The sequence below is a fragment of the Equus asinus genome, chromosome 8 (assembly GCF_041296235.1).
Source record: "Equus asinus isolate D_3611 breed Donkey chromosome 8, EquAss-T2T_v2, whole genome shotgun sequence".
Classification (NCBI taxonomy): domain Eukaryota; kingdom Metazoa; phylum Chordata; class Mammalia; order Perissodactyla; family Equidae; genus Equus; species Equus asinus.
Window position 1 is genome coordinate 28,822,404 of NC_091797.1, and position 23,772 is coordinate 28,846,175.

Here is a 23,772-nt window from a genome sequence, read left to right on the forward strand (position 1 = left end):
CATGTGCCCAGGAGCCAGCGGAAGGGACGGTGGGCCCTCTTCTCTCCTTGACTTGTCCTTGTAGCCGCCCCCTCGGCTCCCCTCCCCCTCACCAGCTGCCAGCAGTCCCAGCCAGGGGCTGCCGCCCCGCCCCCCCCCCCCCCCCCCCCCAGTCTGTCCCAGCTCCCAAGCGCTGCTGTGTTCGCCATATTTGGCCACAGTGCTCCTGCGGGGGGCGGGGCGGGGCTGACATCACCCCGAGAAGGGGGGCCACCGCCTGGATGAGGGGAGGCAGGCAGAGGCTTGGGGGAGGCAGGAAGGTTGCTTTTAAAAGTCTGGGGCTGCTAGGGCCCCCCATGCGCTGGGCCCCTGCTGCTCTGAGGGAGGCCTCAGGAAAGGATTTGGGGGGAAGTGGGTTGACAGCTCTATTAGGAGGGGTTTTGGCTTGCTGCAGCCCCTCTTCTGTCTCCCTTCTGACAGCCCGTGGCAGTGTCAAGCCTGGGGGAGGCCCTGCATCCCAATCACCTCAATATTGGCATCTCTAGGACCCCCAGACTCCCTACACCCCTCACATTTGCATTCCAAGAACTTGGCCTTGGGGCTGAGGAGGGGCTGGGGATGGGAGACAGCGTCCTGCGGTGAGAGACAGGCTGCGGGTAGAGGAGTGTGGCCCCTCTACCAGCCCCTCTGACTGGCCAGGCATGTGGCTTCCTCTCTCCCTGGCTGCCCTCTGGGGCAGGAGAGCTATTTCTGGTGGTCTTGGAGGCCTCACAGAAAGGGCTACAGCAGTGTAGGGGTCCTCGAAGTTGCTCCAACCACTTGGGCTGAGGGAGGCCCCCTGGACTGAACCCCACTGGGCAGACTCAAGGTGGTTGCCATGACAACTGGGCCTCCTTTCTCACTACAGGTGGTGGGACATCTGAGCTCCATCGTCTTGATTAAAAGACTGAAGCCAGATTGACTGGGTTCCCCCCTTGGCTCTAGCACTTCCTAGCTGTGTGTCCTTGGGCAAATTGCTTGAGCTCTCTGTTCCTTGGTTTCTGCACTTGTAAAGTGGGAATAATAATAGTATCTACCCCATAGGTTATTGTGAGGATTAAATGACTAAATTTGGGTAAAATCCCAGAACAGAGCCTGCCATATGGCAGATGCTGTCATTAGCAGTAATATGTAGTTTAAACTCTATATCCATATGATATTCAGGCCCTCCCCATCTCATGCCACTAGTGGCCCCCTTCAGGCCTCCCTAAGCAAACTGGTGGCCCCACAGGGAGAACCCCTACCCATTTAGCAGAACCTGGAATTCATGTCTGAGGGGAAAGAACTTTCTTCCCTGGCTTCTGAGAGGGTCCCTCGCCTCTCTGCCTGCTTTTCCTGCGGCCCCGAGCCAAGCCGCGGGATCTAGCCATCTCGGGCTCTAGGCTCCCAGGCCCCTGATGTGCACTAAGCATGCAGGTTCTGAGGCTGGAGGGGGTTGGCCGGAGACTTGGGGCTGTGTGTGTTGGGGACTGGCAGGGTACAGTCTAAATTAATAACCGAGCCTGGTGTATGCAGGGAGCACAGTTTACAGAGCCCAGGCCCGTCCTCGATGTGGGCCAGGGCAGAGGCTGGCGTGTGGGTAGTTTACGGGCTGCTGTGGGGCTGGCAGGAGCGGGAACAGGAAGTGGGCTGGAGGAGCAGGTGGGGTTGAGCAAGGCTGTGGGCCAGGCACCTTCTCCGCCAGCGTTGCTCCCTTCTTGCAATTCCCGGGGCAGTTCCAGCCCCACGATTAGATTTCTTGCCCGGGTTCTTGTGAGTTCTCTTATGGGGAAGGCAAAACCACCCCCTTCCTGGGTCCCTCCTCATCCCACAGGGCATCCTCAGTAGGGTTGCATTGATGCTGGGGGGAGAGTGAGAGGCGCGGGTCCCTGCTTGGTGATCCCAATGACAGGGAGGAGGAGCTGGCAGAGTGGGAGCCCAGGAGCCCCTCTGAGAGCCCAGGAGACACTGGGCTGCCCTTGTGTTCCTCCTCTCTCTGCTCCTCCTGAAGCCTTTGGCAGCTGTGTGACCTGTGGGCCTCAGTTTTCCTCATCTGAATCCTGGGCGTCGCTCCTCGCCCTCCCTGCCTGGGTTTCAAGGATTGAATGAATATGAAAGTGCTGTGTGGATATAGATAGGCGTTATCATTGTGGTTATTGATCACCACCAGTACTGTGTCTTAAGTGTCATGAGCCAGGCATTGGGGTCAGCATTTTGTCATGATCTTATTTTTCTTTTTTTGTTGGGAAATATTTACCCTGAGCTAACATCTGTTGCCAATCTTTCTTTTTTTTTTTTTCCTCCCCAAAGCCCCATACATAGTTGTATATTCTAGTTGTAGGTCCTTCTAGTTCTTCTATGAGCCACTGCCACAGCATGGCTGCTGACAGACGAGTGGTGTGGTTCTGTGCCCAGGAACCAAACCAGGGCTGCCAAAGTGGAGTGCACCGAACTTTAACCACTAGGCCATCAGGGCTGTCTCAATCTTGTTTAGTTTTAACCATCAGACCTCAAGGAGACTCTTTCCTTATTTCATAGGACAGAGGCTCGGAGAGGTGAAGTAGCTCACCCAAGGTCACACAGTGTGATAAGCATAACCTCTGGTTACCTCCACCCTACCCTGGAGCACCTGCCCCTGGGGTGGGAGATTGCTGTGGTCTGGGAGGACCCTGGCCCTAACCCCTCTGCCTCTGCCCCCAGGCTCAGGCTGCTGAGTGGGCTCAGGCCCGGAGCCCAAAGCAACCAGCACAATAGCGTCCAACAGCTGGAACACCAGCAGCAGCCCCGGGGAGGCCCGGGAAGATGGGCCCGAGGGCCTGGACAAGGGGCTGGACAACGACGCGGAGGGCGTGTGGAGCCCAGACATTGAGCAGAGCTTCCAGGAGGCCCTGGCCATCTACCCGCCCTGCGGCCGCCGCAAGATCATCCTATCGGATGAGGGCAAGATGTACGGTGCGTGTGGGTAGGCACAGGGACACTGGCCGGGACTGGGGGAGGTGGCCTGGCCCTCGCCGGCCCCTCCCCCTGCTCTCTGCCCCCTCACCCAACCGGTTTGGCGAAGTCCTGCCAACCCGCCATGGGCTGGGCGAGTCTGGGCGTGCAAGCCTGTGTGTCTGGATCCTCCTCATAAACAAGCCGGGCTTGCCCCCTTCAGAGCTCGGCCCACACCTTGACACCCCGGTCCGCTCCTGCTCTCCTCCCGCCTGCTGGCCTGGAGGTTTCGGGGTGACTCAGTGGGCCCAGGAAACTGGGTCAGTCTGGTGTGCTCCAGGCTAGGCCTGGGAGAGGGTGCCTCCCCTGGGAGGATGTAGGCTAGCCGAGGGGGGAGGCCTGGGGTGGGAGTCCCGGCACAGAGCGGGGGTTTCCCAGTGTGAGTTCCCTCTGGGGTATGGGGGGCAGGGGGGAGGGGCTGCAGGGTGGTGCAAGGCCACACCGCGACAAGGGCTGGGGCCTCATTCTTTCCTCACACCCCCACCCAAGTCTCTCCTGGCCCCTCTCTTTGCCATCTTGCCCACCTCCTGCCTCCAGAAGGGAGTGTCCCCGTCTCATCCAGCCCTGAGAGGGCTCTCCCAGAGCTGCATTTTTGGGATAACTCAACCCTTCTGGGCCTGGCTCCTTGCCAGCTCCCTCCAACCCTGGGTGATAGCCTGTGGCTGAGTGAGGCAGGCCCTCAGCCTGTCCCCTCCCAGCATCCAGTACCATGCGGGGCACAGGAAGGAGACAGCTGGGCCGAGTGGTAAGGGCTGCCGCCTGTCCCGCTGCCCCCGCCCTCTGCGCCCGCACGCCCCTCAGCCCAGAGCCCCGCTCATGGGCCAGGCAGATGTTCCATGGCGCCTTCTGGAGGGCGGGGGCTCCCTGCCCCCAAGGCTCCCCTCCCAGATGGCTGGGGCAGCCCCACAGGGTATTTTTAGACAGGGCGAGGGAGTGGGGTGGAGGGGGCAGGCAGGAAGGGAGGGGCAGTGGGGCTGGTTCTGTCATCCAAGAGGAATTTGGAGAATGTGGCTGTTCTGGGGAGGCTATGGGGCCGGGGGACAGGAGGCCTGGATTTGGGGGGTAAGAGGTATACACTCTAAGGATGTGGACATAGCCTTCGCCATGCGTCCCAAGCACCCCCTTCCTGGGGCCAAGTGCCCTGGATGCTGGCCAGCTTCTGGCGCTCAAGGGTCTGTGGTGCTGCACAGAGCGCCCCCCTCAAGGCCAATAGGCAATTGGGCTCTCTCGCAGGGCAGGGGAGACCCTGGTAACCGGTGACATGGGGGTGACAGGCTCAAGGACACAGTGACGCACTCAGTGACGCATCCTGACACAGGCTGTCTGTGTAGGAGGCAGGTGGGAGACCATCCGGTTCTTCCTGCCCATTTCCCCAGAGAAGGGAAGTGGCTTGTCCACGGCCTCCCCCTGTGGCCAGGACAGCCAGGACAGGACTGTCAGACGTACATGGGGACATGTGCTGAAATGCCTGCCACCTGGGGCAGACCTCACTCTCACACACGAATGCAGACACTCAGAGACTTGGAGTGGGTGACGGAGCCCAGGGAAGAAGGAAGCCCTGTCCGGGCTGGGAGTGGGGGCCCAGCTGTCCTGCTGCCCTTGGGCCCCACCTGGCCCTGTCTGTCTGCAGGGAAACCCATCAGGTCGCCCGACATTGTTTCGCCCGCCCTCCTCCGACTCTGCGGCCCCCACTCACCCTGTCCCCCACAACCAGCCCCCCCAGGGCCTGGAGGTGGTGGGGCGAGCACCTGGGCCCTCCCCCCTGACCCTTCCCTGTCCTGCTTGTGCCCCTTGGGCCGGTTGGAGTGAGGAGAGTGGGGAGGGAACACAAGAGCAGCGTTGGGAGGAGGAGCCTGGTGTGGCTTCCAGCTGGTGGGGGGTGCCTCCAGCCACCAGCTCCCCTTTTGCCCACTGCTCACTTTTCCTCTCACTCCAATTTAGGTCGAAATGAGTTGATCGCACGTTATATTAAATTGAGGACGGGGAAGACTCGGACGAGAAAACAGGTAAAGAGATGCTTCGTGCTCTGCCCACACGCACTCTCGCAGCTGCCTCCCCAGCCCCTTCCTGCCTGCAGCTCTCCCAGTGACCAGCCCAGCCCACCCCTCCGAGAGAGCTGCCCCTCACCCAGTTGCTCCCCGGCCCTCCCCCTAGTGATGTCACTCCCCCAGGCTGCTCCATCACTCCTCTCGAGGTCTTAGAGAAAAGGGCACTGTCCTCTCTGACCACCCACCACCCCACCGAGGCCTTTGGTTCTGTGACCACAGATCAGCCCCATGGGACAGCTCCATGGTCACTGCTCTGAGTGACCCTGAGCAGTCAAGAGGACAGACAGGTGGACAGACGAGGACAGAGCAGGGTGGCATGGCTGAAAGAGGCATGTGTGCGGCCGGCCAAGCATTTAACCAGGACCAGGCAGGAGAAGGGAGGAGGGAGGGCTGGGAAGGCTTCCTGGAGGAGGTGACACTCAAGATGCATTTTTAAGAAGGAATAGGATTTAGCCAGGCACAAAAGAGGGAGAGGATTCCTCCAGGCTGAGGAAGTTGGATGTACAAGTGGTAACTGTGAACCCATGCAGAGCTTACTTTATATGAATTTATTTAATCCTCACAGCAGCCTTACGAAGTAGGTACAGTAATTATCTCCATTTTACAGATGAGGAAACCGAGGCACGGGGAAGTTAAGTAACTTCCTCAAGGTCACTCGGCTGGTAGGTAGTGGACCCAGGATTCAACCCACTGGGCAGGAAGGAGCCTCAGTTAGCAGGGTGGTGTCGGGGAGGGCAGAGTGGGAAGAGCTGAGGGCGGGGAGAGGCCCGAGGGACAGGTTCCCCTGGGGGCAGCTGGGGGCTGTGGAAGGGAACAGAGCAGGGAGTGGTGGGCGGCAGCTGTCTAGGAACCTTGGCCCTGGAGCAGCTGGGGCAAGGGCTTAGAGGGGGCCAGGGGGAGGCAGGGCCCTGGAGCCACAGCCATGGTGGCTGGGGAGTACAATGGTTGGGGGGGGGGGGTGATCTGCCAGATGATTGGGTGGCTTCCAGTCTAGGGAGGGCAGCAGTGTGGTGACAGTACACCTGCAGGGGAAACCTGAAGGGTGGGGTGCGTGTGGGGTTCCTGGGAGACAGCAGGCTGGAGGGAGGTCCCTGGAGGGGCGGGCGCCAGCTCTGACCCTCAGCCCTCCCAGCCTCCCTGTCTGGGTGGGGTTTGGACCTTGCAACCACCTTGCCAGGTCCCCATGTGTGCATATGGCCAGCCTGCCCTGTCCCACCTCATGGTCTCAAAGGAAGGTCCCACTGAGCATGGGAGCAGAAACACTCCCTCATTTCTTCAGAGTTTATTACCCGCTCTCCCTGGGCCAGCTCATGTCGCACAGCATTTATTCACATAGCAAATTATTGAGCTACTACTGTGTTCTAGGCACGAGGGACACAGCAGGGAGCCGGACAGACCAGGGCCCTGTTCCCTGGAGCCTGGGGCTGCAGGAGGAATATGACCGATCAGCCCCCCAGGGTCAGATACCTGCTCCCCGCCTCCGAAGAGGGGGTGCCCCGCCTCCTGGCCTCTCTGCCTCGCCGTTAAATTAGCCAGCGTGCGAAGACTTAGAACAAAGTGAGCACTGCGTCACGACTTGCTGCTCCCCTTGCTGTTATTATTATGAACAGAAAGCCATCCCGGGCTCAGGAGAAGGGCACCGTGTCCTGCTTCTCCCGAAAGATGTGCTGGTAGGAGCCGGTTCCTCAGAGGGGGCGGGGCCGAGGGATGTCTAAGCTCAGTCGCTCTGACCCGAGGCCCAGGGAGGGGAGCAGAGCCTCTTAACTCTGGGTCCAGCGTTATCCCTGCTCCTGGCCGAGTGTCCCAAGGAGGCTGGCTGTACAGCCAAGTCAGCAAGCTCAAAATTTAAAAAACCGCTGGCCTTTGTCATTTTCAAAGGGTGGACCTCCTCTAACTTTGTTCTTTCTTAGAACTCGGGTGTCTGATGGCTCCTTAACAGGGGAGCTGTCCTGTGGTTGTGGGGGCGAGGCATATCTTTGTGTGTCACAAAGAGCAACCAGCTGACAGGGAAGATGTTTTTGGTTGTCTTTATTCTACTTTTGGTTAAAAAGAAATGCAGTTTTATTTTTTTATGGATACATACAGCCATGAATAGTAAGTACCCTGCCTCCACGTTGAAAACAGCTAGGCATTACATTAGGATCGAGTCCCATGTGGCTTTGAGCTGTCACAGAGTTGACCACGTGGAGGGGGACCTCTGCGCCGAGGGTCTCAGAGGCCTGGCAGTGTAGTCCGGCGGTGGAGCAAGTGGGCTCTGGAGTCAGGCCCTCTGCGTTCAGATCTCAGCTTTAGCTTCCAGCTGTGTGACCTTGGATAAGCTGCTTAACCTCTCTGTACTTTGGTTTCATCATCTGTAAATGGGGGATAACATTCGTACCGACCTCCTAGTGTTGCCGTCAAGGTCAGATGAGTTGGTACGAGTCAAGTGCGGAGAATAATAGTAGCCCGTGCTCGGTAGTCGTCAATTATTGTCAGGACGTGAAGTGAGCGATAATCTTGCTGTGTGCTGGCTGATCCCTGTGCACGGAGAGGCAATGGGAGGAGCTCCCAGCTGGGTCCTAACCAGGAGCGTGGGGGCTGCCCAGCATCACATACATAGTAACTTTCAGTCAATGATTAAAAAGAAAAAGAAACTGTTTCTTTGTGGAGATAAAAACAGCCATCAGCGACTGCTGATGAGGAAAGTGTGAAGCAGCCGGGAGGACCCAGGCATCCCCTTGTGTTTCATGGGAAACAGTGACATTTAGGTTCTCTGAGGCTCAGGGGCAGATCCCTGACAAGGTCGAGGGTCTGTTGTGCAAGCCCGTGGCACGCACATCCAGACCACGGTGAGCCCAGGTTTGCCAGGAGAGGGAGGCTTCGGGGAGGAGGTCTGGAGAAGAAATGCAATTAAGAGTACCTACTGTGTACACATGTGCATCCTGCCACATGTTAGTCCAAGGAGGAGGAAGGCGTGTCGGGGGAAGATGCTGCATGAGCAGAGCAGGAGTTGGAGCAGGCCTGGGTCTGGAGGCTGGCAAGCTGTTGGGAGGCCTTCGCAGTGGTACAAGGATCCTTCGTAGAGGACGTGGCCTTGATGTGTAATCTGATGGCCAGCAGGAGCGTTATGGCCATTGCTAGATTCTGTGATGCCAGTTAGCAAAAAGTTTCTCCTCTGAGTATGAGAACCAGTCACCCCTTTTTGGAAAAAGGAAAAGATACCCTTCCTCTGGGTTAGATGCAGCCCAGCACCAGGACATGTAGCTTGGCCAACAGAGCTTAGGCTGGCTTTTAGCCCTCACTGGGCCAAGTACTCTTGTGTGGTGAACAACCTGTACAACTGTACATGGTGGCCCCAGAAGCCACTCTTGATCTAGGCTCTTGATGAAGACAGAGCCAAGAAGAGAGCAGAATTGTCAGGGCTCAGGGGTGTTTGCCCACATTTCCTCCCACTTACACTTGGTCCCAGAGGTGAGGGCTGGGATGCTCCTTGCCCGTGGCTGCCCCATGCTGTGCCTCCTCACTATCTGTGTTTTCCTCTCTGGCGGGGCGTGGGGCGGCCCCTAGGTGTCCAGCCACATACAGGTTCTAGCCCGGAAGAAGGTGCGGGAGTACCAGGTTGGCATCAAGGTATGTTGGGCGCCTGCCTGGGGCCTCCGGCGCCTCCACGGCTCTCCCTGCACGGCTCAGGCCTCTGCCTTGGCCGGCTCTGCAGCCCACTGTGCCTCTTTTCTGTCTGAAGCTCTGTTCTTGCCTCCTCTTCTGCTCTTGCTGCTCTTTTTCTCTTTCTCTCTCTCTCTCTACAGGTCTCTAGCCACTTGCAGGTTCTAGCCAGGCGGAAATCTCGGGAGATTCAGTCCAAGCTGAAGGTATGGGGTCCCCTGCCACTCAGCCTGGCCCTGCCCAGGCCTGTTGCTGCTCTCTGACCCCAGCCTGGGGCAGGGAGGGGGCTGAGGAGCTCAGGAGTGGGGGATATCTCAAACACAAATAGCAGCAAGAAGCCCAAAGGCTCTTTCAGGCCACACAGGGCCACGGCCTCTGGAGACTAAGCAGGGACCCAAGGGGACAGCCAGCCCGACAGTGAGGGAGAGGAAGACCATCTGGGGGCCACTAAGGCCCACCTCTCTTCTTCTCCGTTTCCTTTTTTCTCCTTCCTCCTAATTGCTGCTTGCTAATTGCATGGGACTTCAAGGGGGCAGGGAGGAGACACTGGGGGGTGTTGGCTGGCAGAGCTGCTGTGGCGGGCATGGCCGTTCCTTGCATTGGATGCTCAATCCTGGGTGCTCTGCAGCTGAGGATCTCAGAGCCTGGGGTTCATGGCCTGGGACCTTATCAGGGCCCCTGTAGGCTGCAGCAGCTTCTCCCTGACCACAGCTGCCTGGCAGACTGGGCCTCCACCCCAGCCCCACGTGCCTGAGCACAGCTGCAGAGGACGTGGACAGGCCCACATCCAGGGGCGCTGGCTTGGTCCACTGCCTCAGTCTCCAGCCTGTCCTCCCTCGGCCCCCCCTTTCCAGGGCACCCCCAGCTGGCAAGCACTCCCTCCGGGTGGCAGTGGGGTGGGGGAGGACCCACAGCTGCCTCTGAGCTTCCCTGGGCTCCTGGGGAGCTGAGAGCAGGTGGGCACTGAGTGGAGGAAGGTGGAAAGAGAGGCCCCCCCATCTGGCCCTCCTGTCTGTCTCCTCTAACCTATTCTCCTCTCCTTCACAGGCCATGAACCTGGTAAGTGGCACTGCCGCTCCCCTGGGGGACAGGGAGGGCACCTAATACCAGATTTTCAAATTACGGATTGTGAAATCAGCTTGAGAGGTTTGCAAATATCATTTTTAACAAGTGAAATAGAGTGGTTCTCAACCTTCACCGTGCATCGGAATCGCCTGGAGGCCTTGTGAAGGCAGACTGCCCGGCCTCACCCTCAGAGTTTCTGATTCAATAGGTCTGGCCTGAGAATGTGCATTTCTTTTTTTTTTTTCTTTTTTTTGAGGAAGATTAGCCCTGAGCTAATATCGGCTGCCAATCCTCCTCTTTTTGCTGAGGAAGACTGGCTCTGAGCTAACATCTGTGCCCATCTTCCTTTACTTTATATGTGGGACGCCTACTACAACATGGCTTGCCAAGCGGTGCCATGTCCGCACCTGGGATCTGAACCGGCGAACTACGGGCCGCCGAAGCAGAATGTGCGCACTTAACAGCTGCGCCAGCGGGCCGGCCCCACGAATGTGCATTTCTAACAAACTGCCAGGGGATGCTGGTGCTGTTGGTCCACGGACCGTACTTTGAGAACCACTGATGAAATAGAATAGGAAATATGAGAGTGCGTGACACACAAAATAGAGGACTTGTTTTGACATATACTGGGTTACGGAATAAAATGAAATTATTTCTTCCTGTAGCTTGTGGTCAGAGGGGTGAGGTACACCCTGGACTCTCCTGAGCCCACACAGCAGAGCTGGGGCTGTCGTGCAGATCTGAACTCCGGGAGCCCCAAGGGCCAGGGTGGGGGTCCCTGAGGCAAGCCCTGTCCTGTCTCTGGCCTGGCTCAGGCCTCACACGGCCCCTCCCCTCTCCAGGACCAGGTCTCGAAGGACAAAGCCCTCCAGAGCATGGCATCCATGTCCTCCGCCCAGATTGTGTCCGCCAGCGTCCTCCAGAACAAGTTCAGCCCGCCCTCCCCTCTGCCCCAGGCCGTCTTCTCCACTTCCTCACGGGTACAGGGGTCCTGGGAGGTGGGGCTGGGGTGAGGGAGTGCCTTTGGGGCCAGGCTGTAGGGGGCACATGGATACTGAGGGGCTCCTGGGCTTTGTCCCATCTCTGCAGTTCTGGAGCAGCCCCCCTCTCCTGGGACAGCAGCCTGGACCCTCTCAGGAGTGAGTATTGGGGTGCACCCCTCCCACACCCCCTCCTTTCCCTGGGCAGCCACGCTGGACTTCCCCTCCCAGCTGGGTCCCAGCCACAGCTGAGCAGAGTTTGAATTCAACAATGGGAGGATGGGGCTCCCCAGACAGAGAGCTAGTGCATCTGTCTGTTCATTCATCAGCCCGCTCAGCCGCTTGTCCTCCGCCCTTCGATTCCTTTTCGTTTGGTTAATCCCTGAGCCAGTCTCTCAGTCCACGAGTCAGGGAGTCGCGTACACTTGGTTATCCTGAGACGCACACCTTGGTTTAAGGAGCAGCTCTTAAGGGCGGGGTTGAAATGCTACACACATGTGCGCATCCATTGTGCAATGCAGCAGGATTTCACTTCACAGAAGCTAAAATGTGAAGAAAATGAAAAGCTCATGAGTTAGCTTGTCAGCATGCATTTCTGGGCCTCCGCTGAAAGGCTGGGTGGCTCCCTATTGGAGTCCCGCAGGAGACCCCAAGTGACTGGGCTGGTGGAAGGTGGGGAAGGGAGACCCTCTAACCCAGCTCTGCTCCTGTCTGCAGCATCAAGCCCTTTGCACAGCCAGCCTACCCCATCCAGCCGCCCCTGCCGCCAACGCTCAGCAGTAAGTTCCCTCCTGGGCGGCCACCACCACCGCCCATCCCTGGCCACCTGTGCCTCTGCTCAGGAGAGCTGCGGCCCAACTGTGTGTGTGTGTGCGTGTGCATTGGGAGGAAGGAGTGGCTGGCATCTCTAGTGGATTGGGACAGGCTGGGAAGAGTCCTCTTTTTACACTGAAATAGCCCAACCTTTTACAATGTTGCTTCCGGAACTCTCTTACAAGTACACACCGCCAAAAGTATTACATTTATATGTGTATATATGTATTGGAATTCTGGGTAATTTTTATTTTTCTCTTTTTACTAGTCTGTATTTTCTGGTTTGAACACACATTGAGATTGACCTAAGGAAAAATCCACTGATGTGGACTCCCAGGGCCACCATCCATGTCGTGTGTGTTGTACATTGAACAAGGAGACCTGGCAGGGAGTCAAAAGCCAGCCCATGTTCCCACCCAAAAGGGCGCTGTTTTCTAATTTGCACGAAGGCTCCGTGCAGGCTGGGGGCAGCTCTCTGTAGCCAGGACCCGCGCGCATGCCACTGAGCGTCCGTCTCATCCTCCCAGGTTACGAGCCCCTGGCCCCGCTCCCCCCAGCTGCCGCCTCTGTGCCCGTGTGGCAGGACCGCACCATCGCCTCCTCGCGGCTGCGGCTCCTCGAGTATTCCGCCTTCATGGAGGTGCAGCGAGACCCTGACACGGTAACGTTGGGGGCGGGGGAGGGTTTGTGCAGCGGAGGAGAGACCCTGGCACGGCGGTCCAGGGCCGCGGCTCAGGGTCATGGGGTGGGGAAGCCACAGGGCGGTGCTGTCCCGGTGCAGCGCCCCGCGCCTGCGCCCTGCAGCGCCTCCTGACCCGGCCCGGCCTCCCAACAGTACAGCAAACACCTGTTTGTGCACATCGGCCAGACGAACCCCGCCTTCTCGGACCCGCCCCTGGAGGCCGTGGACGTGCGCCAGATCTATGACAAGTTCCCCGAGAAAAAGGGTGGGCTGAAGGAGCTCTATGAGAAGGGGCCCCCCAATGCCTTCTTCCTTGTCAAGTTCTGGGTAAGCTGCCAACAACGTCCCCCGCAGATGTGCGTGCACACCCCATTGACCCCTGACCCCGCCCTCTCTCCCCGTGGCCTCTGGACAGAGGTCTGGAGATGGCTCCTTGGGCAGGAAGCCTCCCTCTGGCCTCCACCACCACCTGACGCCACCCCCGCCCCCTCCTCCAGGCGGACCTCAACAGCACCATCCAGGAGGGCCCGGGAGCCTTCTATGGGGTCAGCTCCCAGTACAGCTCGGCCGACAGCATGACCATCAGCGTCTCCACCAAGGTGTGCTCCTTCGGCAAGCAGGTGGTGGAGAAGGTGGAGGTGAGTGGGGGCCTGGGGCGGCGCGGTGGGGCTGGGAGCGGGCACGCCGAGCGACGCTCCCTTGCGGCTCTCCTCAGACCGAGTACGCCAGGCTGGAGAACGGGCGCTTCGTGTACCGCATCCACCGCTCGCCCATGTGCGAGTACATGATCAACTTCATCCACAAGCTGAAGCACCTGCCCGAGAAGTACATGATGAACAGCGTCCTGGAGAACTTCACCATCCTGCAGGTGTGGGGGCAGCAGGGGTCGGGGAGGGGGATCACAGCATGGCCCCAGGCGCAGGGACCTCAAAGTGGGGGTGGCCAGACCCTTCGCTCAGATGAGGAGACTGAGACCCAGAAAGGAGAAGGGTCTGCTCAGCCCCCACATCCTGGGTCTGTGTGCTGCCTGAACGCCCGAACCCGCCTATTCATCCCCCAGGTCGTGACGAGCCGGGACTCCCAGGAGACCCTACTCGTCATTGCTTTCGTCTTCGAAGTCTCCACCAGCGAGCATGGGGCCCAGCATCACGTCTACAAGCTTGTCAAAGACTAGGGCACCCTCTGCCCCCCGACCAGGATCCAGGACGGGCATCTTTTCCGCACACCTGCCTGGCACCCCGGAGGTCCACGATTGAGGATTCATCCACCTGCCAGGCTTCAGGCCAGGACCCCGGAGGCCTCGCCACCCACCCCCAGCACACACACTCCCTGCCACTGTTCTGCGCTTTAATTGTGGAGAAGAAAACAGGGCTCAGCAGTGGGGCAGCTTGCCCGGGCCGCTGAGCCACCATCACCCAGCTCTGCCCAGCCTCGAATGAATGGGAGGACACCTTTGGGCTCTGGCGTGTATGGCCACTGGGCCCTCAGGGGAGTGTGACGGGCTGGTGAGGGTAGAACGGAGGCCGAGGGAGTCGGAGTACAGAGGCCCTGAGAAGGAGAGTATTGAGTTGGGGTTGGGTCGAGAAGAAGAGAGGGGCCCACACTTCCTTTGTACCTGCTGTGTGCCCGGTCCCTGACATGCCTTGTGCCATCCTCAGACCCTGCCAGGCCCGCGTGGGTCCGGGTGTCTCAGATGAGGTGCTGAGGCTCCGAGAAGTTGCGGGATGGGCAGAGTTGGAGTTCTCACCCAGGGCTGCCTGTCCCCAGAGCCCAGGTTTACACTACCTCCCTGGAGCGGGGCGGCCACAGGGGGGCAGGAGAGAGGGTCTGCACCAAGGGGCTGGGGCCAGCTGGGTGGGGAGCCCTGAGACAGTGCCTCCTCCCAGAGCCCCCTGGCAGGAGGGAGCAGCCGCTGCTGACCAGGTGGGAAGAGGGAACACAGGGGCGAGGCGCCTGGTGGGTGCTGTCTATCAGCCTGTAGTCTGGGGGGGGGGGGGTGTCTCAGGCGCCTCCTGTGCTGACCTCCCCCGAGCTGCCCTGGCCCAGAGCCGGGCGAGCCCCCAGCAGCCTCCTGACTGGGGACGGCCCCAGGGGCACGCCCAGGCTCAGCCCAAGGCTGGAGGGGCAGGTGGGAAGGTGGAGTCCCACCTCTGGGCAGACCAGTGGCCTGGGGACCAGGAGGGGCTGAAGGCTTTGGTATTTTCTCCTGCCCAAGCCTCGGGGGGGGGGGGGGGGGGGGGGGGCACCGCTCCCTGAGGTTCTCTGCCCGCCTCAGACTCCCCGGCCTGGAGCAGCCACTCCCCAGACCCTGTTCTGGGGCTGAAGCTTAACCTACCCCTGCTGCCCCTTCCGGACCCCCGGCCCCTCCGCCGCCGGCCTGCCCCCCAGCCGCCTCTGGGTATTTATGAGTTTCATATGAAGTACTGTGCCCCGCCCCCGCCCTGCCCCTGAGCTTCCCAAAGGTCCTCACCCACCGTTTGCATATCGCTCAGGCCACCTCCAGACCCAACCTAGGTTTTATAATGTATATTATATATTTTTTGTGTATTTTTTAAATCCAGCTGTGATGGGTTGTATCATAAATGTGGCGTGGGGCTGGGGCAGGAGCCCTCAAGGCCCAGCTCCGGCTCAGAAAAAAAAGAATAATTAAAGTTATTTGTTTGTGGGTTAGTCGTGTGAGCAGTGTTGCCAGACCTCTGGGTTGGAACAGCTTCAGGCGCGCACTCCTCCTGGGTGAGGTCCTGGCACGTCACCCCACCCTGTCTCTGCCGGGGACCCCCCCCCCGAGCCCTACCCACACTCAAAGTAGATATGCTTCAAGGGTCCCCTGAAAGCTTTGCCGACTCTAGCCTTTCTCCCACCCCCTGCCCAGTGCTGGCCTGAGCGCTTTATGTTGCATTGTCTCTAAGCGAAGTGGCTTGCCCAAGGTCACACAGCTGCTGAGGTGGGCCCCCTGCTAAATGCCCCCAGCCTTCACGGTGGCTCCTGCTGGCTCTCACAGCCCCGTCTGCACTTTGCACATGAGGAAAGAGCCTCAAGGAACATGAGTGCTCTTCCAAGTGGGTGGCCGCCAGCAGGGACGCCAGGTTCTGCCCAGCTCCTGAATGCCTGGGGAAGCCCTGCGCCCCCCTCCTAGCCTTCCTGTGCTCACACAGCAGGGACCACTGGGGTGGGGGTGGGGGTGGTGGAGAGGCGGCATCCTCAGTGGACATGTATTTTGTCTGAAATTCAAAGTCAGCTGGGCGTCCTGTACTTTCATTTACTAAATCTGGCAACCCTATTCTAGAATCTAGAGTCTTCTAGATCCCTCTAATCCAGCCTCCAATTCTGCAGATGGGGAAATGGACTGAGGTTAACTGCTCTCCTCACTCGGCTGATCAGGGGAACTCCAGGATTTGAACCTGCTCTGCCCCACTCGAGGTCCATGCACCTGGGATACTATTTAATCAGGTGGCCTTTTGTCCTGGTCTAATGCATTGGAGGGACCCCAGACAGCCACTTGCAGGATGGAGAGGGTGCCTGGAGCCCCAGCCATGCGGGCGGGGGTCCTGGAGGCAGAACTTGGTTTTTGAAGCCCTGCCATGTGCCAGCCTAGGGCTGGATGCAAAATCCATGCTCCCCGCTAAAAGGCGATGATGTCTATTGGGTGCTGGAAGCATCGTCACCTGGGGTGTTTCGTTCACTCTCTGGAGTAAACAGCCCTCACCTCCCCTCCCCTCACCCCCACACACAAATGTAACAGATCCAGAGGTGTGTGATGACCAGTTTCAAGGTCCCAAGGTAGAGAAGGAACCAGGATAAGAAGGTGAGTCATCTGAGCCCAAAGCCCAGGGCTCTCCTGGGAGTGGGTCCCCCTGCTCAGGGTTCTGTGGGAAGCTGCAAAGAAGGGCCAAGACAGCTGGGCCCCAAAGAACAGGCCTGTTGTTCTGTCTTTCCTGCCCCTCCCTTTCTCTGTTCCGACGTTCCCAGGGAAGAGGGAGGAGGGCCATGTTCCTGTCAGTTCGATGTTAAGGCCGAGCACTGTCCTGGGGTCTCACGGGGGCTCTTTATTTCCCTGCCGCACAGATACTGGAGCATTCTAACTCAGGTGCACACTAAGCTTTAGACTAATCCTCCTAGAGGCTGGGATTGGATTAAAATAGCTCAACCCTCAGTACGGTCAAATCAGCTGTCCCCACCGTGTTCTCGTTGCCTTCTGTTCTGCAGCCTAGTCCTTCCGTTTCTCTTTATCGTGGCCCGTGGGCCTCTCGAGGGCCGGCACCGTGGCTCTAAGCAGATTCCCCAGAGCCCAGCAGAAAGCAGCGGGTGTTTGTTACTGCAGCTTTGGTTTGTAAGGACTCCTACCCCAATACATCAGGCTCATTGATTCCTAAAGGGGAGTGGGTTCGATTTAAATTCACGTGATTCAAACCAATCTGGGAAAAATCCAGTTGCCAAATATTTCTAAAACATGCCCGTTTATCTTGCCTTAGAGTCTCCAAAACTATTTTTTAAGGATTTTGATCCCTGGCTCATTTCAAACGGGAGCGTGGGACTGCTTTGGAGGGCACGCTCTTCTCCCCGTTCCTCAGCACCGTCGAGGAGACGTCCTCAGTCCGACTGAGCCAGACAAGGACCTGTGTACCGGCCTGTGACGCAGGTGTATGTAGCGCTGCGTATTCAGCATGTCCTAACCGCTGTTTCGGTCCCTGGCACTATGGAAAGCATGTAACACTCTGACGCTGGAACAACTGTCTTAGGGAGGTACTGTCAGCGTCTGCACTTTCAGGTGAGAAAACAAGAGTTTGAGAGAAGTTCATAGACCCACTCAACAGGCTCACATCGCTCCTGAGAGGCGGAGCTGGGATTTTAACGGGGGCCGTGGGAGGGCCTCAGCCCACAGTCACGTGGCTGGTCTTCTTGCACCCAACTCATTGTGGAGCATGCATCTGAGGTCATGAGAAATCTCCTCTGAAACCCTTGGCTCCATGATGACTCCGCCGACAGCACCGCTGCCGGTGCAAACAAACGTTTTTCTGGTCTTAGGTTCACGAGGTGGTTTGCTTTTATCTCACGGACCAGATCGTGTGCCTACCAAGGCCCTGAGGTTGGCACCACAGGTGCAGCGGGGCCATGTCGACATCGCGGTGACTTCTGCTGGTTTACGCCTGTGCCTCATGGCTCTCATGCCTGGACTTTCTTAGTTCACTGCCTTGTAAGCAGCTTGGAGACAGAGGCAGGGCATAACATTCTTCTAGTCATCAAAACACCATAAATGTTCTCACTTTAGCTTGTAAGTATTGTGTGTCTCGGGGAATAGGGGAGGCCAGGGGAGAGCGGGCACTGAGAACACACGCATCTATCAATTAAGCTTGCCGGTGTATAGGGGCACGGTTCCTGGTGCCCCAAAATAATTACAATAGTAACATCAAAGGTCACAGATTACCATAACAAATACAGTAATGACAAAGCTTTAAATATTGTGAGAATTGCTAGAATGTGATAGAGACACAGGGTGAGCAAATGCTGTTGGAAAATCTTGCCTGACACAAGATTGCCACGACCTTCAGAGTGCGGAGTGCCATGGATGGAGATGCACTGGCCCTTCTCTCCAATACTGTGGTGACAGCCCAGAGGAAAGAGCGAGCTGGGCCTGACACCTTGAGAACCAGAATTCAGTGCTCATCACAAGATTAGGTCATAGCTATTTTACCTGCAAGCAAAATTACTAGTAACTTAAAAGCTGAAACGGCAAAAAAACGCTCGAGGTCTTTGATGAAAACCTCGTGCCCTTCTCTATTCAGGTTCAAAAGGACAGATGCGACTTGTTTGGAGAAGGTGCAGCATTTTTATTTATGCTTTGGATTAGCCTTTCAGCTCTGTTAAAAAGCGGAGGGATGGACTGGTCCCTTTATTGACCAAAGTTAAATGAAGCAGATTCCAGTCAAAGGTTACACAGGTGCCACCTCACCAAAAGCCACCTTTCCAGTACAGGGTGCTGGAGGCCAGAACAGCGAAGTTCCTCAGGCCAGGGAGGGGACGGAGCCTGCCTGGCCCCGTAAAGCGCCTGAAAGTTACCACAGCCGATTCCACCCATTCGCTAAACTCACCTAGAAAACATCGACAGGGGCCATAAATGACTAATGTCTTCTACTTGCATTTCTCCAAACCTCTTAGGCGGTAACCTACGACCCTGAACATAGGGTATTCAATTGGGGGTCAGGCAAGCAAGTACTAGACCCATTTCTCAGGGTTAGTGGCCCACTCTCCTCTGAAGCACCAGGGAAGCCCACCCCAGGCCTGCTGGAACCCAACCTCCATTTGTAACAACTTTCCTCACATCCCTACAGACCAAGACCCCAAATGCATGATTTAGAGGGACTGGAAAACAAAAAACAAAAACCCCAGGTGCCAGCCCTGCGGGTTTAAGTTCTCGTATTCCCCTTCTGTGGCCCAGGGTTTCCTTGGTTCAGATTCTGGGCACAGACATGGCACTGCTCATCAAGCCGCGCTGAAGTGGCGTCCCTTATAGCACAACCAGGACCTACAACTAGAATATACAACTACATACTACGGGGCTTTGGGGAGAAAGAAAAAAGAAAAACAAAGAACATCAGCAACAGATGTTGGCTCAGGTCATCTTTAAACAAATTTTTCTAAAAACCCCACACAGAAAGCCCACGTTAAGAACCCGACACCCAGGGAATGTCCTCCCCTCTCCGCTAGGAAGCAGCAGGAGTACAGGACAGAGTCCTAGCTCTGATTTGTCCCCTCAGTGATCAAAAAAGCTTCAGTCCAGATTAGCAGCCCCACTGTCATGAGATCTGAATTACACCGCACGGTTTTGAAGGCAGAAAGAATGCCCTTCCTGGTTTGTACTATGGGTAAAATTACTGATCGCTGAGGTGCCAGAAGCGGCAGGCATCAGCACAGTGCTGTGGTGCAACACCAGGTTACAAAGCACCCCTCCCCTGCCCCCGCCAAGTCCCAGGCAGACAGGTAATGGTGGCACTAGTTTATTAAGCTCAGTTTTAGTACAGGCGCTGGGGCTTGCCCATGGTGCTCTTGATGTATAAAGCCCGGACGTTCTGCCAATTCTTCTTGAGCAATGACACCAGGAAATTGACAGCTAAGTGGATGTTGTACACAAGCTCGTCATCTGTCATCTTCACGTGGCCAACAGCCACGGCCAGACACAGCACCTTTGGGGAGAGGAAGGTCAAATCTGGTTAGAGGCTAAACAGAACAGGGTCAGGAGAATGGGCGCCATCCACAAACACATGGCCCACCCCTCCAGGGACCTAACCAGCGGTGCTTTTGCCCCAAGCCAGAAAGACCAGTGCTATCTGGAAAACCTCAATCCTGCCCAGCATGTGCTCTAAGTATCCAGAGACTCGAAAACCAGGGCTCCCACGGGAAGAATACGGATAAACTTCAGGGCCCCGCCACCACCACAAGCCAGCAACCAGCCAGGCCTCTTTACCTTCTTCATCTGGAACTTGATCGTGGACTTGACCTCATCAACTTTGGCCACCATGTTCTCATTATGGGTCAGCAAGGAGGGGAACTTGCCAGCCTTATTCAGGCCTGGGCCCAGAATTCGTGGGATCTGCTTGATCAGAGACTCCGAAGCCAAAAAGGCATCGTACTTCTTGGCTGGTAAAGGAAGGAAGCCATCGGATGCTTTTAGGATCTGAGTCCTGCAGGCAGACCTCCAGGAGGGGCTCTGCGAGCCCGTCACAGACGAGGCCTCTAACCAGCACACTCTACCCCCGCTAGGTACCAGTCTATGTTTAGTCCTCTCCTCGCTCCAGTTCGATCACCTCCATCCTCTGGACTTCTGCAGCAACGTTCACAAAGCCCAGGCTGACCCACACAATTCGCGATGGGAAAGGCACACTCTGGTTAAGCCTGCCTGGGTTCAAGGTCCTCCTTCCTACTTTCTACCTCCATGACAACGTGCATCCTGGTGCTCAGACATCAAGAGTAGAAAGAATGGGAGCTCTAGGTAGAATTCCACTCCAGAACGTGGCAGCCCCGAGACCCGTCAATTTAAGAGCTCTCAGCTGTTTAGAAAGAACCACCGCCTGGCCCATCCCTTCTAAAACCCAATCCTCAAAGCAAACTGCGAAGAACCCTTACAAGGCTGAACACCACCAGTCAAATACACCACCAGTCAAATTCACCACCCGCAGCACAGCCTCTCCCCCGTGATTCCGGCCCTTCCGTCACTTTAAAACCCACGTGGCAGAAACGCCCCTTCCTCCCCGCCCCCCCGCCGCGGCTCACCCAGCTTCTTGACCAGCTTCTTGTTCTTGTTGAGCTTCTTCAGGGCCTCGATGTCCATGTGGGGGATGTCCACGGCCTTGGCCTCGTCGCAGTGCTGCTGGTCCCCCAGGACACACACGGAGAACTTGGGGCGCGGAGTGGACTTGAGCCTGCGTTTGGGGGACGGGGCCGGGGCCGGTCACGCGCGGTCGGGGCGCGGGCGCAGGCGACGGGGTCTGGGACCGCGGCGGAGCCTTACCCAGCGCGTCCGGTCACCGGCAGCTAGTCTGGCCTCTCAGACCAGCCGGCGGGCTCGGCCAAGGCCTCCCCACGCCTCCCCTCTTGTTTCAAGACCCAGGGTGGGGGTCCGTCCAGCCACGCCCGCGGGGAGCAGGGGGCCGAGGTGCCAACCTGACGGTGCCCGAGAAGCGCTTGTCCTTCTGGGGGTCATAGTTCTTCAGGCTGATCTGCAGCTCCACCGTCTCCAGAAACCTTGGGGACAGGCAGCGTCAGCCGGCCGCCCGCCCGCCCGCGGCGCGCCCTCCCCGCCGCCCGCCCCGCGGCAGCCCGCGCTCACTTCCGCCGCTTGCGCTGGTTCCCGTGCAGGACTTCCCGCACCGCCTCGTACAGGGTGTCGCGGGAGACTTTGCTGCTGCGGGAGAGAAGCGAGACGAGGCTTCCAGACACGGGGACATGGCTCCCCACCCCACGCGCCGGGCGATCTGGGCCCAAGAACCCCGGGGAAGAGGGACTCCAACGGCGGCCAGGCTCGGCGCGCGAACTTGAACGCCGGCGCCCGGCCAGAAATGCCCCGCAGCGAAGCAGGGGTAAGGACCCCCCACCCGGATTCCGCCCGCAGGGTCTCCGTCCCCAGAGGGGCGCCCAGAAGCCAGGATGACCACCGATAGGATCCTATGCGCCGCTCACCTCATGATGCCTCACGCCGCAACAACCGGAAAGAGACTATGGGATTTGCGCATGCGCTCAAATAGGGACTTCGTTCTCGCGAGAGATGCCTTCTTCCTGTGGTTTCTCCCCTGAGCTCAGCGGCGTCCCTCAATCCAGGAGAGCGCCGCCATCTCCGGCCGCTGGAGGGCGCTGCTGTGAGCCGCGGCGAATGACCCACGCGAGGACCACTTGAGATGCTACAGTCCAGGCGCCCCGCGGCACCCTGTGAATATCCCCATCTTCACTAGCTGCTGCCAGGCCCTTAGGGAAGAGGCTGGGGCCAGGGGTCGAGCTTCAGTGGTCACACGTACTGGGTACCGCACTCTGATGACAGCTGAGAGCATGCAAATCCCGCAATCTCTGCCCACTTCCTCCGGCGCTCCGCACCTGCTTCAGTTCTCATAAGCAGGCTTTTCTCCTGACCTCTGTCCCTCATCATCTTGTTCTAACCGGGCCTCACAGCTTCCGAGGAAGTTGTGAGAAGGAAAAGGTCAAGAAAGTTTTGTTTCCGGCTCCTCAAAGCTTGCAGTGGGGAAGAGCTGGGAAGGTACTGGAATGAACTTTCACCTGATACTTGATTCAATGACATCTACCTGTTGTGGTTTTTTTTGGCTATTCAAAATGGTTAGCAAGCAGCGCAAAAACAGTTCATACAATCTGTTTGTTATCCTCAATGACAACCCTGTTCTGTGTTTCTCTAGATGCTTCAGCCTTTGCATGAAATGTTCTCTTCAGGCAGCTGCAACAACCCCCTGAAGGCATAATTGTTAATCTTTTGGTCCCCACGAGGCAGTTAAAATCCTCCAAAATCCATCCTGGCTCTCACTCTCACCCTAAGGGCCATTCTGAAAGGATGTAGTTTGCCAGATCTCTGCCCTGTTTCTAAGGGAGGGGAATACCCCCCAAATCTTTAGGCAATTCACAGGTATCAAATGTCAGCCGTTTCAATGATGAGAGCCCATTTCTAACATGTTATATAAAGGAATATGTTATATAATAGGAATAATTCCTGAAGGGCTTATAGTAGGTGCTTTGGGAGTGTGACCTTGCTGATTAAATACCAGCTGAGCACTCCTAGAATGTAAATTCTTGTTCACAAACATATTTAGATAAAAAACAAGAATGTAAGCTCCATGAAGGCCAGGGCTTTTTTGTTCACTGCTGTATCTGACCTATAGTAAGTCCTCAAAGATTTGTTGAATGAATAAATATGCTGACTCTGCTGAAGTATTTAAGTTGCAGACATTATAAAAATAAACATATTTTGGCCACAGCATTTTTTCTCTCCCCAAATCCCCCCAGTACATAGTTGTATATTGTAGTTGTGGGTCCTTCCAGTTGTGGCATGTGGGACGCCACCTCAGCATGGCCTGATGAGCGGTGCCATGTCCGTGTCCAGGATCCAACCCGGTGAAACCCTGGGCTGCCGAAGCAGAGCACGCGAGAGAACTCAACCACTCAGCCACTCGGCTGGCCCCCCGCCACAGCATTCTAAATGCAGCTACAGTAAGAAATAGGTTTGAAACATACAGTCCTATTTTAGGGAGTTCAAGAGCTTAAAAGGAAGAGAGGGGAAGCATCTGAGTAAGAGGACATGTACGCCGGCTTTCCAATACTGGCTGTTAGATACTCTCGCTAGGATGGTATTAATTTGGCAACCATAACAGAGGCCCGCTGAATCTAAAAATTACAGCCAATACGTTGTGGGCCTGCATTTTCTGTATAGCTTTTAACTCCTTTTCTCAAAATATTCACCCAGTTTGGGCAACAGTCATGCCAGCAGCAACAAAATTCCATCAGTTTTTAAAGTAAGTGTACTTTGAAAAGAGAGAATTCTAATTTGCAAAATTATGTAAATTAACATAACTTCAAATTATTTTATTTTTATGCTAAAACATGGAAATTATTTTAACATTCTTCCCTTGCTTTTAAGTAACTTATTTTTAAATATTTCACCTTATTATTTCACCATATTATTTGCATCATACTAAACCCTGGACAACCCTTAAAATGTTAAAGTAAGACATTACCGTATTTCTTAATGCATACACTAAACTTTTATGTATAAGTACTTTTATGTTCAGCCCCTGTAAAGCCATTAAATGTTTGGAAAAAGTTTTCAAACATGAATCACAGTCTAGTTTTTTTTATTGGCACCTGAGCTAACGTCTGTTGCCAATGTTCTTTTTTTCCTCGCCAAAGCCCCCCAGTACATAGTTGTATATTCTAGTTGTGGGTCCTTCTAGTTCTGCTATGTGAGACGCCGCCTCAGCACGGCTTGATGAGCAGTGCTAGGTCCGCGCCCAGGATCCAAACTGGTGAAACCCTGGGCCGCTGAAGGGGAGCACATGGACTTATC

The 23,772-nt window shown here is 56.7% G+C and overlaps 3 protein-coding genes across 3 annotated transcripts in view; 2 read left to right on the top strand and 1 right to left on the bottom strand.

Annotated features, from left to right (window-relative positions):
• The window catches only part of LOC139045852 (collagen alpha-1(I) chain-like), a 10,420-nt gene extending 7,586 nt beyond the window's left edge, over positions 1–2,834 (top strand). Inside the window, exon 2 of the mRNA XM_070515036.1 lies at positions 2,698–2,834. Within this exon, the coding sequence (XP_070371137.1) occupies positions 2,698–2,711 (14 nt within the window). The 3' untranslated portion in view covers positions 2,712–2,834. The remainder of the gene's footprint in view (positions 1–2,697) is intronic.
• TEAD3 (TEA domain transcription factor 3) lies at positions 2,712–14,883 on the top strand (the record flags this gene model as incomplete). The annotated part of the gene is made up of 12 exons (XM_044776529.2): positions 2,712–2,949; positions 4,930–4,994; positions 8,822–8,884; positions 9,726–9,737; positions 10,586–10,723; positions 10,833–10,882; positions 11,441–11,502; positions 12,064–12,197; positions 12,372–12,545; positions 12,716–12,856; positions 12,934–13,086; positions 13,279–14,883. Coding segments are annotated over 12 exons (1,344 nt in total), but the record flags the coding sequence as incomplete, so codon positions are not given.
• A 4,314-nt stretch (positions 14,884–19,197) lies between these two features.
• Positions 19,198–21,727, bottom strand: RPL10A (ribosomal protein L10a). The gene is made up of 6 exons (XM_014846248.3): positions 21,393–21,727; positions 21,043–21,117; positions 20,877–20,957; positions 20,487–20,635; positions 19,681–19,853; positions 19,198–19,399 (listed from the first exon to the last, which is right to left on the bottom strand). The coding sequence occupies exons 1-6, from the start codon at positions 21,395–21,397 to the stop codon at positions 19,229–19,231; spliced, it is 654 nt and encodes a 217-aa protein (XP_014701734.1). The 5' UTR covers positions 21,398–21,727; the 3' UTR covers positions 19,198–19,228.
• Between the last annotated feature and the right edge of the window lie 2,045 nt (positions 21,728–23,772).